The sequence below is a fragment of the Emericellopsis atlantica genome, assembly GCF_019669845.1.
Source record: "Emericellopsis atlantica unplaced genomic scaffold F5Z01scaffold_8, whole genome shotgun sequence".
In the NCBI taxonomy this organism is placed as follows: Eukaryota; Fungi; Ascomycota; class Sordariomycetes; order Hypocreales; family Bionectriaceae; genus Emericellopsis; species Emericellopsis atlantica.
Window position 1 is genome coordinate 870061 of NW_025764710.1, and position 12225 is coordinate 882285.

At 50.5% G+C, this 12225-nt stretch overlaps 5 protein-coding genes across 5 annotated transcripts; 3 read left to right on the plus strand and 2 right to left on the minus strand.

The window, feature by feature from the left end:
• The first annotated feature begins 566 nt into the window (after window positions 1-566).
• On the plus strand, window positions 567-4309 carry F5Z01DRAFT_735438 (uncharacterized protein). Its single transcript, XM_046266770.1, has 4 exons — window positions 567-840; window positions 902-1014; window positions 1066-1356; window positions 1413-4309. Exons 1-4 carry the CDS (start codon window positions 689-691, stop codon window positions 4091-4093), a joined length of 3237 nt encoding a protein of 1078 aa, XP_046120079.1. The 5' UTR covers window positions 567-688; the 3' UTR covers window positions 4094-4309.
• F5Z01DRAFT_651262 (uncharacterized protein) lies at window positions 4310-5372 on the minus strand. The gene has a single exon (XM_046263215.1). It carries the CDS (start codon window positions 5229-5231, stop codon window positions 4332-4334), a length of 900 nt encoding a protein of 299 aa, XP_046120080.1. The 5' UTR covers window positions 5232-5372; the 3' UTR covers window positions 4310-4331.
• Window positions 5373-5437: 65 nt separating this feature from the next.
• Window positions 5438-8282, plus strand: F5Z01DRAFT_651263 (NUC091 domain-containing protein). Its single transcript, XM_046263216.1, has 3 exons — window positions 5438-5732; window positions 5781-6516; window positions 6872-8282. Exons 1-3 carry the CDS (start codon window positions 5635-5637, stop codon window positions 7847-7849), a joined length of 1812 nt encoding a protein of 603 aa, XP_046120081.1. The 5' UTR covers window positions 5438-5634; the 3' UTR covers window positions 7850-8282.
• F5Z01DRAFT_651265 (uncharacterized protein) lies at window positions 8253-9233 on the plus strand. Its single transcript, XM_046263217.1, has 2 exons — window positions 8253-8716; window positions 8763-9233. The coding sequence occupies exons 1-2, from the start codon at window positions 8572-8574 to the stop codon at window positions 9182-9184; spliced, it is 567 nt and encodes a 188-aa protein (XP_046120082.1). The 5' UTR covers window positions 8253-8571; the 3' UTR covers window positions 9185-9233.
• F5Z01DRAFT_651267 (transmembrane amino acid transporter protein-domain-containing protein) lies at window positions 9234-11817 on the minus strand. The gene has a single exon (XM_046263218.1). It carries the CDS (start codon window positions 11593-11595, stop codon window positions 9616-9618), a length of 1980 nt encoding a protein of 659 aa, XP_046120083.1. The 5' UTR covers window positions 11596-11817; the 3' UTR covers window positions 9234-9615.
• Window positions 11818-12225: the final 408 nt, after the last annotated feature.

Consider the following 12225-nt stretch of genomic DNA (forward strand, 5'->3'; position numbering starts at 1 on the left):
TCACATGAAGTTATGGGACCGATAAAAGTCCTTGGAACAGGCTAACAGCCTACTGTACAGGTGCAGTTCCAGATGATACGCGTGAATACTTACATTAGATTAATCACAAATACGATTGGTATACGCACCTCACGCGAGCCACGTGTGATGCAACATCAGTGATCACTAGTTACCTTACATAAGTACGGATACGTCCCTTGCTACTGTACGGTAGTAAGTAGATAGTAACTTGTTAGCCCAGGGCAAGGGCGGGCGCGTGATGAACTACTTAGTAACTACTTACTTACTTATTACACGAGTATTCAAGTACGGAGTACGGCAGACACAGCTGGCGCAGTAGGAGTCGCTGGTTGCGCCAATTCGGCAGGTGGCTACGTACCTACCTTACCATAATAGTGCAGCACAGTGCAGACGGACAGTGCGTTAGTTCCAGCCTAAAACGGCGTAGACTCCTGGAGCTGTTGGTGCCAGGCAGCGAACGCCGAACAGTGAGGGCCCGCACCAATCAATGGTTACGTCAGGTCCGGGTCGCATTCACAGCCGACTGGGGACTGTACGGAGTACCTGGCCAACAACCAGCCACACTCCCATCGACAAGTCATCACCATCTACCGTACACCCGCGACTCTGGCGAAGGTTGTCGAGGGGGGTAGTCTTTCGCTCTCTGTTCGTTACTTTTCTCTTCAATATGACTCGTTTGATCAAAGTTGCGCTCGCTGGACTGGCGGCTTTGTTTGCCAGTCACGCAACGGCCTTCGTTAACTCGAGCTACTCCGACGCCGACATGATGAGTGCGCAGCTCGCCCTGCTGAGTGGTCGACCCGACGGTTGCCCGCCATGGTGAGTCGCGACAACTAAATGAACTTGTACTTGTACTGGAGCTAATATTACGGACCCTCAGTTTCAACTGCCTTCTACCTGCCCACACCTGCGCTCAATACTCCGGCTGCAACGAGTTCAATGGCAAATGCGACTGCCCCGAAGGATTTGGCGGCGACGACTGCTTGGAACCTCGTTAGTGTTGCGATGGCACGTGTAGATGCTGGAGACTGACACTAGCCCAAGTTTGCGGTTCTTTGGCCCGCGGTAAAGATCGACCCATGCGCTCTGGCAAGTCATGCGATTGCGACGATGGCTGGACTGGAATAAACTGCAACGTCTGCACTGAGAATAAGGCATGCGACGCCCTAATGAAGACAGGCGATGGCGGGGTTTGCTATCAGAACGGCGAAGTTATCAACCACAATTATCAGATCTGCGATGTCACGAACCGCAAAATCACCGACCTACTTGGTAAACAGCGTCCTGAAGTCACCTTCACTTGCAAGGCCGACGATGCAACTTGCGACTTCCAGTGTAAGAATCCCAGCCAGCAATCTACATTGAACAAGGACGCTAACCTCCTCATGTAGTCTGGGTTGACGCTGTGGAATCTTTCTACTGCCACCTATCGGAATGCGACTCGGAAGCCAAATTCGGTGATGCACAAAACTCCACCGCATACAAGTGCAACCAAATAAGCTGCAGCTGTATCTCCGAGCGTATGCTCTGTGGCAAGGACGGATCTATTGATCTGAGCGACTTTCTTGACCAATCCATCAATGGTCCGGGTCGCTTCGAGTGTACCCAGAAGCACAATGGCGCGCATCAATGCGCCTTCAGGGAACCAGAGATGGACAACTTGATCTTGTCGCTGATAGGCGACTCAAGCATACTTTTGGATTGTCGTTCTGGTGAATGCATTTACGAAACAGAGATGCCCGGGTACGAGCGACCTGTCAAGAAGATCAACACGCCTTTGATCGCGGGTGTCATTGCCGGGTGTGGATTGTTCCTGGTAGCCGTTATCGTCTTGACATGGTATCTGTCACGTCGCAAACTTAAGTACGGCGCTATCCGCCTTGAGGAATCTGACGACGAAAACATCAAGCTCATGACGGACCACAAGCCAGTCGACTTACATTTCAACAATGTCTCATACAACCTTATTGGGAAAGGGATCCTTCACAACATTTCGGGAATCTGCCGAGCAGGTGAAGTAACCGCTATCATGGGCGCTTCAGGCGCAGGCAAGACAACCTTTCTTGACATCTTGGCTCGCAAGAACAAACGAGGACAGGTCAATGGTGACTTCTTTGTTAACGGGGAGAAAATCGATGACTCCGTCTTCAAGTCCGTGGTGGGCTTTGTGGATCAGGAGGATACCATGTTGCCAACACTCACCGTGCACGAGACCATTCTCAACAGTGCTCTGCTGCGGCTACCCCGACACATGGGCCGTGCCGCTAAGGAACAACGAGTCTTCGAAGTTGAGAAAGAGCTTGGCATCCACCATATCCGCGATTCGCTCATCGGGTCTGAGGAGGGCAAAGGCAGGGGCATATCGGGTGGAGAGAAACGCCGTGTTGGCATCGCATGCGAACTGGTGACCAGTCCCTCCATCCTTTTTCTCGACGAACCTACAAGCGGACTGGATGCTTTCAATGCTTTCAACGTCATCGAATGCCTTGTCACCCTCGCAAAGATGTACAACCGTACCGTTATCTTCACTATCCATCAGCCTCGATCCAATATCGTGGCGCTATTCGACAGGCTGATCCTCCTGGCTCGAGGCAAGACAGTTTACTCCGGACCATTTGCGCAATGTCAGTCCTACTTTGATGACATCGGATATGAGTGCCCGCCGGGATTCAACATCGCGGATTACCTGGTGGATTTGACAATGCACGCCGGCTCCACCCTGTCTGTAGATGACGGAGCCGTTATCAATGACAGCCAAAGCGTCGGTCCAAGCAGCACAGCGGCCGTCAAGTCTGTTGCCAGTGTATCTGGTCTCAGTACTGGCGAAGAGAGCGGCGTGGACACGACAGTACCCAAAAGACCTGGCAACCGGCGGAAACATTCGCTCAAGCAACGTCAAGACCGTGAGCTGTTTACGCGACGCAAGACCGCCGACACTACGGCATCTTCTGATGCCGGAGGGGAGGACTCGGGCTACCGGTTATCTCAGAATCTAAGCGCCCCTAACCAACAACCGCCAGACGACGTACATGATCTTCCTCCTGCCACAGGAACAGGCACAGATCTAGATGTGATGACAAGGGCCTTTGCCGACTCGAGCATCGCCGCGTCGACTCAGACAGAAATCCAACAGGTGGCGCAAACTGCTCGTGATGCCAACGGTAGCAACGCCGAAGCGCGGGCACTTGGTGAACCCTCTGTTACATTCAGTGCCGTTGGAAAGGGCTACGCGCGCATTGGATACTTGCGGCAATTTGTTATTCTCTCCCAACGAACGTGGAAGAATCTTTACCGGAACCCGCTACTCATGCTCGCCCACTATGCTACAGCGATCATAATTGGCGTTTTCAGTGGTTTCCTCTTTTATGGGCTGACCGACAATATTGCCGGCTTCCAGAATCGCCTAGGATTGTTTATCTTCCTCCTGACTCTGTTTGGTTTCAGCACCCTAACCAGCCTGAACGTTTTCGCGACCGAGCGACTCCTATTCATGAGGGAGCGGGCCAACGGTTATTATTCACCTGCAACGTACTTCGCCGCGAAGATGCTCTTCGACATCGTCCCACTGAGGATCATCCCACCCATCCTCATGGGCTCCATTGTGTATCCTATGACTGGCCTAGTTGCCGATGGAGAGCACTTTTTCAAGTTTATGCTCGTCCTTGTTTTGTTCAACATGGCAGCTGCAACAATCTGCTTGTTCATTGGCATTGTTTGCAAGGATGGCGGAGTAGCCAACCTCATCGGCAGCTTGGTCATGTTGTTCAGTCTACTCTTCGCCGGTTTCTTGCTGAACCACGATGCTATACCCGAGAGCGCCGTCTGGTTGCAGTCGTTGTCCATTTTCCACTTTGGATTCGAATCTTTGATTGTCAATGAAGTACTTCATCTGACATTGATCGACAAACAGTATGGGCTGGACATTACAGTACCGGGAGCCGCCATCCTGAGCTCCTTCGGGTTTGACAACAACGCACTTTGGACCGATGTCAGAAACTTGGGCATTGTTGCAGCAGTGTTTTTGGTTTTGGCGTACACTGCCATGCACGTGTTGTTGGTGGAAAGACGATAGGCGATAATCGCCCCGGCATTTCGAAGCTTGAATACTGTGCAATTACTTGATCTTTGTTTTGTGCTAAGTGGAGGTACAGTGATATATCGGTGTCTTCCGCCCAGCTAGGTGGACACGTCCCCTTCCTCGTGGCGAAGGTATGGTGTTTGTCACGGACGGCGTTCTCCTCGATTGGATTGATCTTACATAGCGCATTATACAATATACTGTTAACATACAGGTGGTGTTCCCCAAGGTATTACACGTCCATCTTTCCTCCGGTGAACTCCTCTGCGATGCGCTTCTGTCTGTACCCAGTTCTTGACTGGTCCTTCGGCGAGCCACCCCCCATTGACCTAGAGGTCAAGTCAAGCATGTTCGCTGTTGATGGGGGATAGCCGTGCACGCCCCAGACGTTGGCGATGGTCCATTCCTTGTTATACTGTTGAATCTGACCCTCGAAATAATCATCGTGGAATAACTCGTCAATCTTCTTGCGCAGCTCGCTTTCTTGGGTGATGAAGCTGGAAGCACTGACGTACAGTTCCATAAGAGCATCGCGCCTCACTTCTTTCAAATGTTGATTATGCTCCATGATCTTCTGGCGACTCTCCTCGAGCCGCTTGGTCTTGTTGGGGTCCGCGTAGACCTTTGTGTCCAAGAGCGTTTTCAGCGTGGTGCCGCGTGTATATTGATCGTCTTCTCGTTCGGGCGCAACGCGATGCTCGTGGTTCTTCTGGAAGTTGGCGCGGGACCGCATTTCTCGAGTGGTTTTCACACGATTGTGTCGTTTCCAGAGTTCACCTAGACCCTCTTCAAGACCTTGTCGCCGACTCGCAGCCACTTCAGCCCTCCATTGCCGTTGGGAAGAGCCGGTCCGCGGAGACTGAGGCTTGGCCGCAGTTTGAGCCAAGTAGTCGCCATCGATCTTGCGCTCAGAGCGTCTGTGAGGAAAGATGGAACGAGGGACCGGTAGAAAGCCACGGACAAGGACGCGCTGTCGCTGCTCGAGCTGTGCCGGTAAGGGTAGGCGGATGTAATCTGGCGAGTCCGGGGGAACAGTTTGGGACGTGAAGCGGGTTGTCGAGAAGGAGCGAATAGCCGGCAAAGTGTGGATTTTCGTTGTTCGCAAGGACTGGCGAGAAGAGAGGAATGACATGGTGATTGTGATTTCGACCTGCCTGTCAGGCAAGTACCCCAGCTCAAGCAGTGCTCCCTGGTTGAAGTAGCTTTGCTCAAAAATTCACAGTTATTAGACTCGGGAGCGACTGAGGGCGGGCGATAGTCTTGCCGTCCCGACGGCGGTGCACACTGCGACCCCTGCTACCAGGTACCTAGCGGCGCCAACTCGGAGTTCTTTAGGTGGGGAAAAATACGACAGAGAAAAAAAAATGTCCACGCCACGAGTTTCTTTACCACTTCCTGTCAGACATGAGCATTTTGCTCGTTGTTTCTACATACTCTCCGCGCCCAGCAGCGACCGGGTAGCATATTTGGACCCCTTCTCCTTGGTCAACTGTACCGCCTGATTTCTTCGGTCAAAGTTCAAATTGCTTTTCACCATGGGTAGCGGCAAGAAGGAGGCGACCCGGCGCGTGCGCCAGGGCAAGACTGGCGATGGCCTCGGCAACGTCAAGGTCAAGGGTGAGAACTTCTATCGGTATGTCGCTTCAACGTGCTAGAACCCTGCTTTTCTGACCGGCGGCAGTGATGCGAAGAAGATCAAGGTCTTGAACATGTACAAAGACGGCAAGGTTCAACGAAACGCAGACGGCGAGATCACCAAAGCCGCCTCATACCAGTCCCGAGAGATTCCCAACGCCCGCATTGAGCCGAATCGTAAATGGTTCAACAACACTCGTGTTGTCTCACAGGATACGTTGAACTCGTTTCGCGAAGCCATGGCAGAGAAAGCCAATGACCCATATCAAGTCTTGTTGAAGTCGAACAAGTTGCCAATGAGCCTTATTCGCGACGGCCAAGACAAGAATGGCGTCAAGGAGCATAAAGCCAAAATGACAGTCGAGAGCTCGCCTTTCGCCGACGTGTTTGGCCCGAAAGCACAGCGCAAGCGCGTGAAGCTTGGCGTCAGCAGTCTTGATGACCTTGCGGGTGACACAGAAAAGAGCATGGATACCTACCGCGATCGACTCGAACAGGCCAAACTGTTGAGCGGCACTTCGGGAGACGGAGAGCAACTTGAGGACGACACAAAGTACACTCTGGCCATCGAGCCTGTGTTCGACAAAGGCCAGAGCAAACGAATCTGGAACGAGCTTTACAAAGTCATTGACTCGTCCGACGTCGTTATACATGTGCTTGATGCCCGAGACCCGGTAGGAACCCGGTGCAAGAGCATCGAGAAGTATCTCAGGGAGGAGGCCCCTCACAAACACTTGATTTTCGTACTCAACAAGTGCGATCTGGTGCCGACTGGTGTAGCAGTAAGTCATTTCTTCTCTTCGTCTTGCTTGTTCCTGGTTTTCCCGCTCCACTTTGCTACACCAACCCAAAGATTTTGTCAGGACGCCTTAGTCAATTGTCCGTGAAGGCGCATCCGTTACATCGTTGGGAGATGAACTGCTGATCCCAAATGCACATCGCTTCGGCTTTGGGCTGATGGTGCCGTTTTGGTCACCATCCCGGGATTGGCCTCGTGTCGATAGAGTTGAAATCTGCCTATGCCCACGCTGGCATCGATTGCAGATTTCTTAGTTATGACACAGACATATGCATGACAAACAAACTGTCTTTCAAAGCCACGAGTTTCGCGTCACTTTCCGACTAACCACGTCGCAGGCTGCTTGGGTTCGCCACTTGTCCAAGGAATACCCAACCCTAGCGTTCCACGCGAGCATCACCAACTCATTCGGTAAAGGATCGCTGATTCAACTGCTGCGCCAATTCTCCAGTCTTCATTCGGAACGAAAACAGATTTCCGTTGGGCTGATCGGCGGGCCCAACACTGGTAAATCATCCATCATCAATACTCTTTTGAAGAAGAAGGTTTGCACTGTTGCCCCGATACCTGGAGAGACAAAGGTGTGGCAATATGTGAGCCTCATGAAACGCATCTACCTCATTGACTGTCCCGGTGTGGTCCCCCCGTCGACGCATGATACGCCTACAGATCTTGTGCTACGTGGGGTTGCTCGAGTGGAAAAGGTTGAGAATCCCGAACAGTACATACCAGCGTTGCTCAAGAAAGTAAAGCACCATCACCTGGAGCGTACGTACGAGCTCACGGGCTGGACCAATGCTTCGGAATTCCTTGAACTGCTTGCAAGGAAAGGCGGGCGGCTCCTCCGAGGAGGAGAGCCTGACCTTGATGGAGTTGCAAAGATGGTTCTCAACGATTTCATGAGGGGCAAGATTCCATGGTTCACCCCCGCGCCCGTTGTCGAGGGCAGCGATGCTCAGGTCCAAGGGCGCAGCGGGCGGTTAGGAGAGATGCCCAAGAAGCGGAAGTTCGCCGAGCATGGCGATGTTGCTGATACGTCTGCCGACGCACAGCTGCAGCTGGAAACAGCACAAGCCGCAGCCAAGCCTTATGAGCAGGTGCAGGATAAACATCCCGAGGGCATTGACGATGAGGATGAATTTGAAGGGTTCGGTAGCGATACTGATGCTGCCGGCACACATCACTCGTTTGGAGCCACGTCTGTCGTCACCGCCGATCTTGACGGGCAAGACATTGGGGTGTCAGAGACCTCCGGCAGCGAGGACGGCCGGTCCTCGAGAGGGTCAGGACGGGCGCCGAAAGGTCTTACTACCTAGTTTCGCGCATTCGATTATAATGATAACGATACCCCTTTCGAGATGTCAATGATGAACGCATAATCACCACCTGTATTGGGTCCAGGCCCAGGGTTGACGCACTTCAACCGAAGAAGCTCTTGCACTAGTGACAGTAAGCGTACCTTACATATTATCTAGCCCCTCACGGTGCAGTGAGTTTATCATCGGAATCGCATGTTCTATTTGATATTGCCGTGCGGCGAGCGCACAAATCTTCCCCAAGCAGTCTGTGAATTGGCCTCAAAGCCATTTTGATGGTCCTCTTGGTTGTCGATTCAACACGTGAGCGTGGTTGGCATATTGACTCGCCTACCTACAGGGTAGGTCTGATGTGAAGTAACCCTTTCTAGTGACCCAGTTCGGATGTGCTTTACGAGCCGACACCAGATATTCGAATAACACCAATATTCAAGTGTGTTAGCCCGCCTAGAGTATAGATGACCCTCAACTATTGACCCCGTGAAATTATTACACCCGTAGATAGACTGAGCTATTTGCTCAATTCGACAGTGAACTGGCTGAAAACCCTGCTAGGGTAGGTAAAACGGAGGCTTCATGTTGTCGTCATCCGCCCAGTAACAAATCTCCACTTACATACAACCCACGATGGTGAGCGCAGTTAGTTATATACAGCTGCCTCCTTTGAATCCTAAGCCCCCATCGTTGTCGCAATCTTTGGTATAGCGCTTCATCAAAACACAATGGGTTCCTCGACCTCGAAGGTGTCCCGCGGCGCTGCTCGACAATACCCTAAGCACCCGACATCAGCTGTGTCCGCACCGCGAGTAAGAGGCCGGCCTGGCCCGCATAATATATCCAAGCAAGCGTCAACTGCCGATAGTAATGGTCAGTGGTATGCAGAATTATCTTGCTTTCATGCTCACAATATTAGCAACACGCCCAGACGGCGGAGATCCTGACATAGTCACTGGCGAATTTTCTCAAAGGCTGCAACAGATGGGCATTGTGCAACCGAATCCGACTCTCTCACACACATCGTCAGCTACGCCTCATTCCACGTCTTCAAGTGCCCTGAAGAAAGCACGCCCAGATGGCCGACAAAACCCGACACTGACCGCACTGGACGTACGACAGCGGCTGCAACAGGAAGCTGACGAGCAGGCAGTCTTGCTTGGTGGAGGAAATACCGCCGAGCGGCGATTTGTTGACATGCGTGCTATTGTGGATGCCATGCGTATGCTCAACCGTGGCATGAACCAAAACCAGGTCGAAAAACGCCTGAGGATGCAGACTGGAGCTCTAGCAAGATTAGGTGGTCCGAACATCGTTTCACACGAATCGAGCGCTCAATGAAGCAGGAGTACCTAGGAGATCTTCTAGATTAACTTTCATTGAACAGAATTGTACCATAATCTACTAGCTTGCGGTCGTTTCACACTCCAACGATGCATGACGATAGACGTGGCCGCTGCAATGAGACTGATGCGGACACAGGTCATCGCTTCGCCTCCGAGGCATGCATCGCAACTGATTGATTCCGGTCCGCGGGCCATGGGCGTGGCGTTTATTTGAATTGAAAAACGCACACGTCGGTGTGCATTGTACATCCATCTCACACTTGTGAGTGTGAACCCGGTTCAGCGCAGTCGGAACTACGTATACATGATCATGCACAACTTTGTGAACAGGCCCACCGGTCCCTAGGTCCTCGGCAACAGCAGTCCAAGTATAACCATCCGGAGCAAACCAAGCGTCACCCTTTCAAGACTAAAAGAGGCGTTCCATCAACCCTCAACCCATTGCACGACCGCCATGAACGTTGTATAGACCATCGCGATGAGCCCAACGGCCATCAGGACGATGTCAAGCAACTTAACCCACCTCGACTGAGCAGCCCCCTTGTAGTGCAAAAAGGCCGGGTAGATATAGACCAATGGCACACAAGCGAAGCTTCCAATGAGTGACACAAACTTGTCTAAATCAGTAGCGCCCAAAATGCTGATTCCGACGCAGACGACCATGACAACCGTCCGCAGTGCATTCTTTTTCCACTTGATACCCACATCCTTGGCTCCAGACAGACGTTCGGAGAAGATACTAGTTTCGAGAATTCGTACCGCGGGGAAAAGTTGTACTGGCTCTCCAGCGAGAACAGCCATAGAGTACAGGAACTGTACGCCATTTACGACTGGCGAATCCTGCGGGAAGTTGGAAATGACTTGAATCTTGGTCCCTTCTCCGAAAGTGGCATAACAGAGGGCGCCGACTGAGGTGAATATGATAGTGATCAAGAACATGACGAGATATAAGAGTTTTCCAAACTCCTTCGGCTTTTTCATACTCGACTGGATCGGTAGTATGAGCCCAATGCCTTCAAATGTGAAAATGGCAGATCCAATGGTCAAGGTCCACGTCGAAGGGTTGAATAACTGTACGGTTGGTTCCAAGCCGCGGCTTGAAAGTGCGGCAATGTCATAGTACCAAATGTAGACCAGGCCGACAAGAATGAAGACATCCGCTATCAATGCAACTGGCCCCAATTTGGAGATGTGCCTGATCAGAGCCAATGGTATCAGCGGCAGCAGCTGCAGAGCAATGAGGCCAGTGACTCCCAATGCTACGTTGTGCCTTCCTCCCGTGACGGCATCTAGGAAAGCCCACAAGTTCTCTGCCGTGAAAATGAGCCCAGCACAAACGAATCCAAGCTGGGACAGAGCGATTGAGGCGAGAATGAGGCTTCGGAAGCGAGGTCCAACGATAGCGGCGCCAAGTTCGCCGTAACCGCCTCCGTACTTCTCCCTGCAATCCAGCAACAGTCGGAAGCAGAGGCAGTTTATCAAGGAGACGAGTACGAGGATCAAAGATGAGAATAAGATGCCACCATTCCGGAATGCTTTAGGCAGAAACATGATTCCTGTCCCGATGAAAGCTTTCAACAGAGTGAAGAAAGTCTTCATGGTGCTGGCATCGCCTTCCCTAGCTACGCGGCGAGAGCTACGACGACGTGACGGGCGAGGCCGAGGCAACCGTGGTCTTGAAAGCAAAGGTTGCTCTTCGCCAGCTTCCTCGCCGTCGTCCACAGCAGATTCATCCTCGGAGGAGTCGCTTTCTTCCAAGTCTTCACCAGCGAAGCTTCCGTATAGGTCGAGAAAATCCACAAAACTGCCTGCGATCATCAGAGGACCGGTTTGGCGCCGCTGTAGTGCCTGTCGACGGAGGTAATGACGTCGGAAACCGCCTGGTTCTCGCTGTTCGGGATACGTGAGATCATTCGCCGCTTGCAGCCTCGGAGACGGTTGATGGGAGAAGGTATTGGCGCGGCGAAGCGAGTTTGCGCGTGCCTTGATCTTGAAAATATCTCGATGTATGTCGCCACCCTGGAGCTTCAACGATGACTCTACATTATCCACGCCTTGTCCAGTCATCGAATCGGGTGTTTCGAGTGTTGCAACGACTGGGCTCGGAGAATGTGACTCTGAAGAGATGTCGTTCGGCGGCGCATCTCGTGCTTCGATAGGCTCGGGATTTGGTACAGTGCCCGAAGGACTATCAGATCGTGTTGGGCCGTCCGACGGAAATGGGTATCCCTCGCCATCATTGCCAACGGCTGGCGCTGCAGATGTTGAGGATGCTGCCTCCTGTGTTCCCAAGCTTACATCTGGGCCGGCGGAGAATCCCTCTGGTAGATGACGATTCAAAATGGCCGCTTGCCGCTGATGAGTTTGGTCGCCTGGGCTGCCCAGATGTTCGCCCAAGTCAGCCATTTGCTCCGCACACGGGGACAGCGGCGTTTAGATTTGTCGATGTTGTGAGCGAAGGTGAAATGCCCCCTTGTGTGCGCGCGACCAAGGAATGATTGGGAGGTGGATAGCCGTTAAATAAAGGAAAGGCTATAGCTAAGGGCCGAGTGTTAAATATATACGTAGTAGGTAGTAGAAGTAGCCCGTACTATAGGTAGGTTAGGTATATATTAATTTTAATATTATTTAGATATATAAAGGTTAAAAATTATAATTAAAAATAAATATATATTATATTTAATATATATATATATATATAAAGAATTTTTTATATATTTAAAAAATAATTATAATTTTATTAAAATTATATTAATTTTAATAATATATTTTATATTAAATTATATTTATTAAATTAATATTTTTTAAATAATTTAAGAGTTTTAATAATTATAATATTATAATTATTTTTTTTTAATATAATATTTAATATTTTATAAAAAATATTTAATATAAATATTTTTTATAATTTATAATTAATTTATTAAAAAAATTTTATATAATTAGAAATTAATTATAATTTTATAAAATTATATTTAAAATTAATAAAAATATTAAAATTAAGTTTATAATATTAAACTTTTTTAAAGTATAATA

Coding starts and splice junctions, on each gene's coding strand:
- F5Z01DRAFT_735438 (XM_046266770.1), top strand. CDS start 689: ATGACTCGTTTGATCAAAGTTGCGCTCGCTGGACTGGCGGCTTTGTTT. Junction 841..901: donor CCCGACGGTTGCCCGCCATG/GTGAGTCGCGAC, acceptor ACGGACCCTCAG/TTTCAACTGCCTTCTACCTG. Junction 1,357..1,412: donor TGCAACTTGCGACTTCCAGT/GTAAGAATCCCA, acceptor CTCCTCATGTAG/TCTGGGTTGACGCTGTGGAA.
- F5Z01DRAFT_651262 (XM_046263215.1), bottom strand. CDS start 5,231: ATGTCATTCCTCTCTTCTCGCCAGTCCTTGCGAACAACGAAAATCCAC.
- F5Z01DRAFT_651263 (XM_046263216.1), top strand. CDS start 5,635: ATGGGTAGCGGCAAGAAGGAGGCGACCCGGCGCGTGCGCCAGGGCAAG. Junction 5,733..5,780: donor AAGGGTGAGAACTTCTATCG/GTATGTCGCTTC, acceptor GACCGGCGGCAG/TGATGCGAAGAAGATCAAGG. Junction 6,517..6,871: donor TGGTGCCGACTGGTGTAGCA/GTAAGTCATTTC, acceptor ACCACGTCGCAG/GCTGCTTGGGTTCGCCACTT.
- F5Z01DRAFT_651265 (XM_046263217.1), top strand. CDS start 8,572: ATGGGTTCCTCGACCTCGAAGGTGTCCCGCGGCGCTGCTCGACAATAC. Junction 8,717..8,762: donor GTCAACTGCCGATAGTAATG/GTCAGTGGTATG, acceptor TCACAATATTAG/CAACACGCCCAGACGGCGGA.
- F5Z01DRAFT_651267 (XM_046263218.1), bottom strand. CDS start 11,595: ATGGCTGACTTGGGCGAACATCTGGGCAGCCCAGGCGACCAAACTCAT.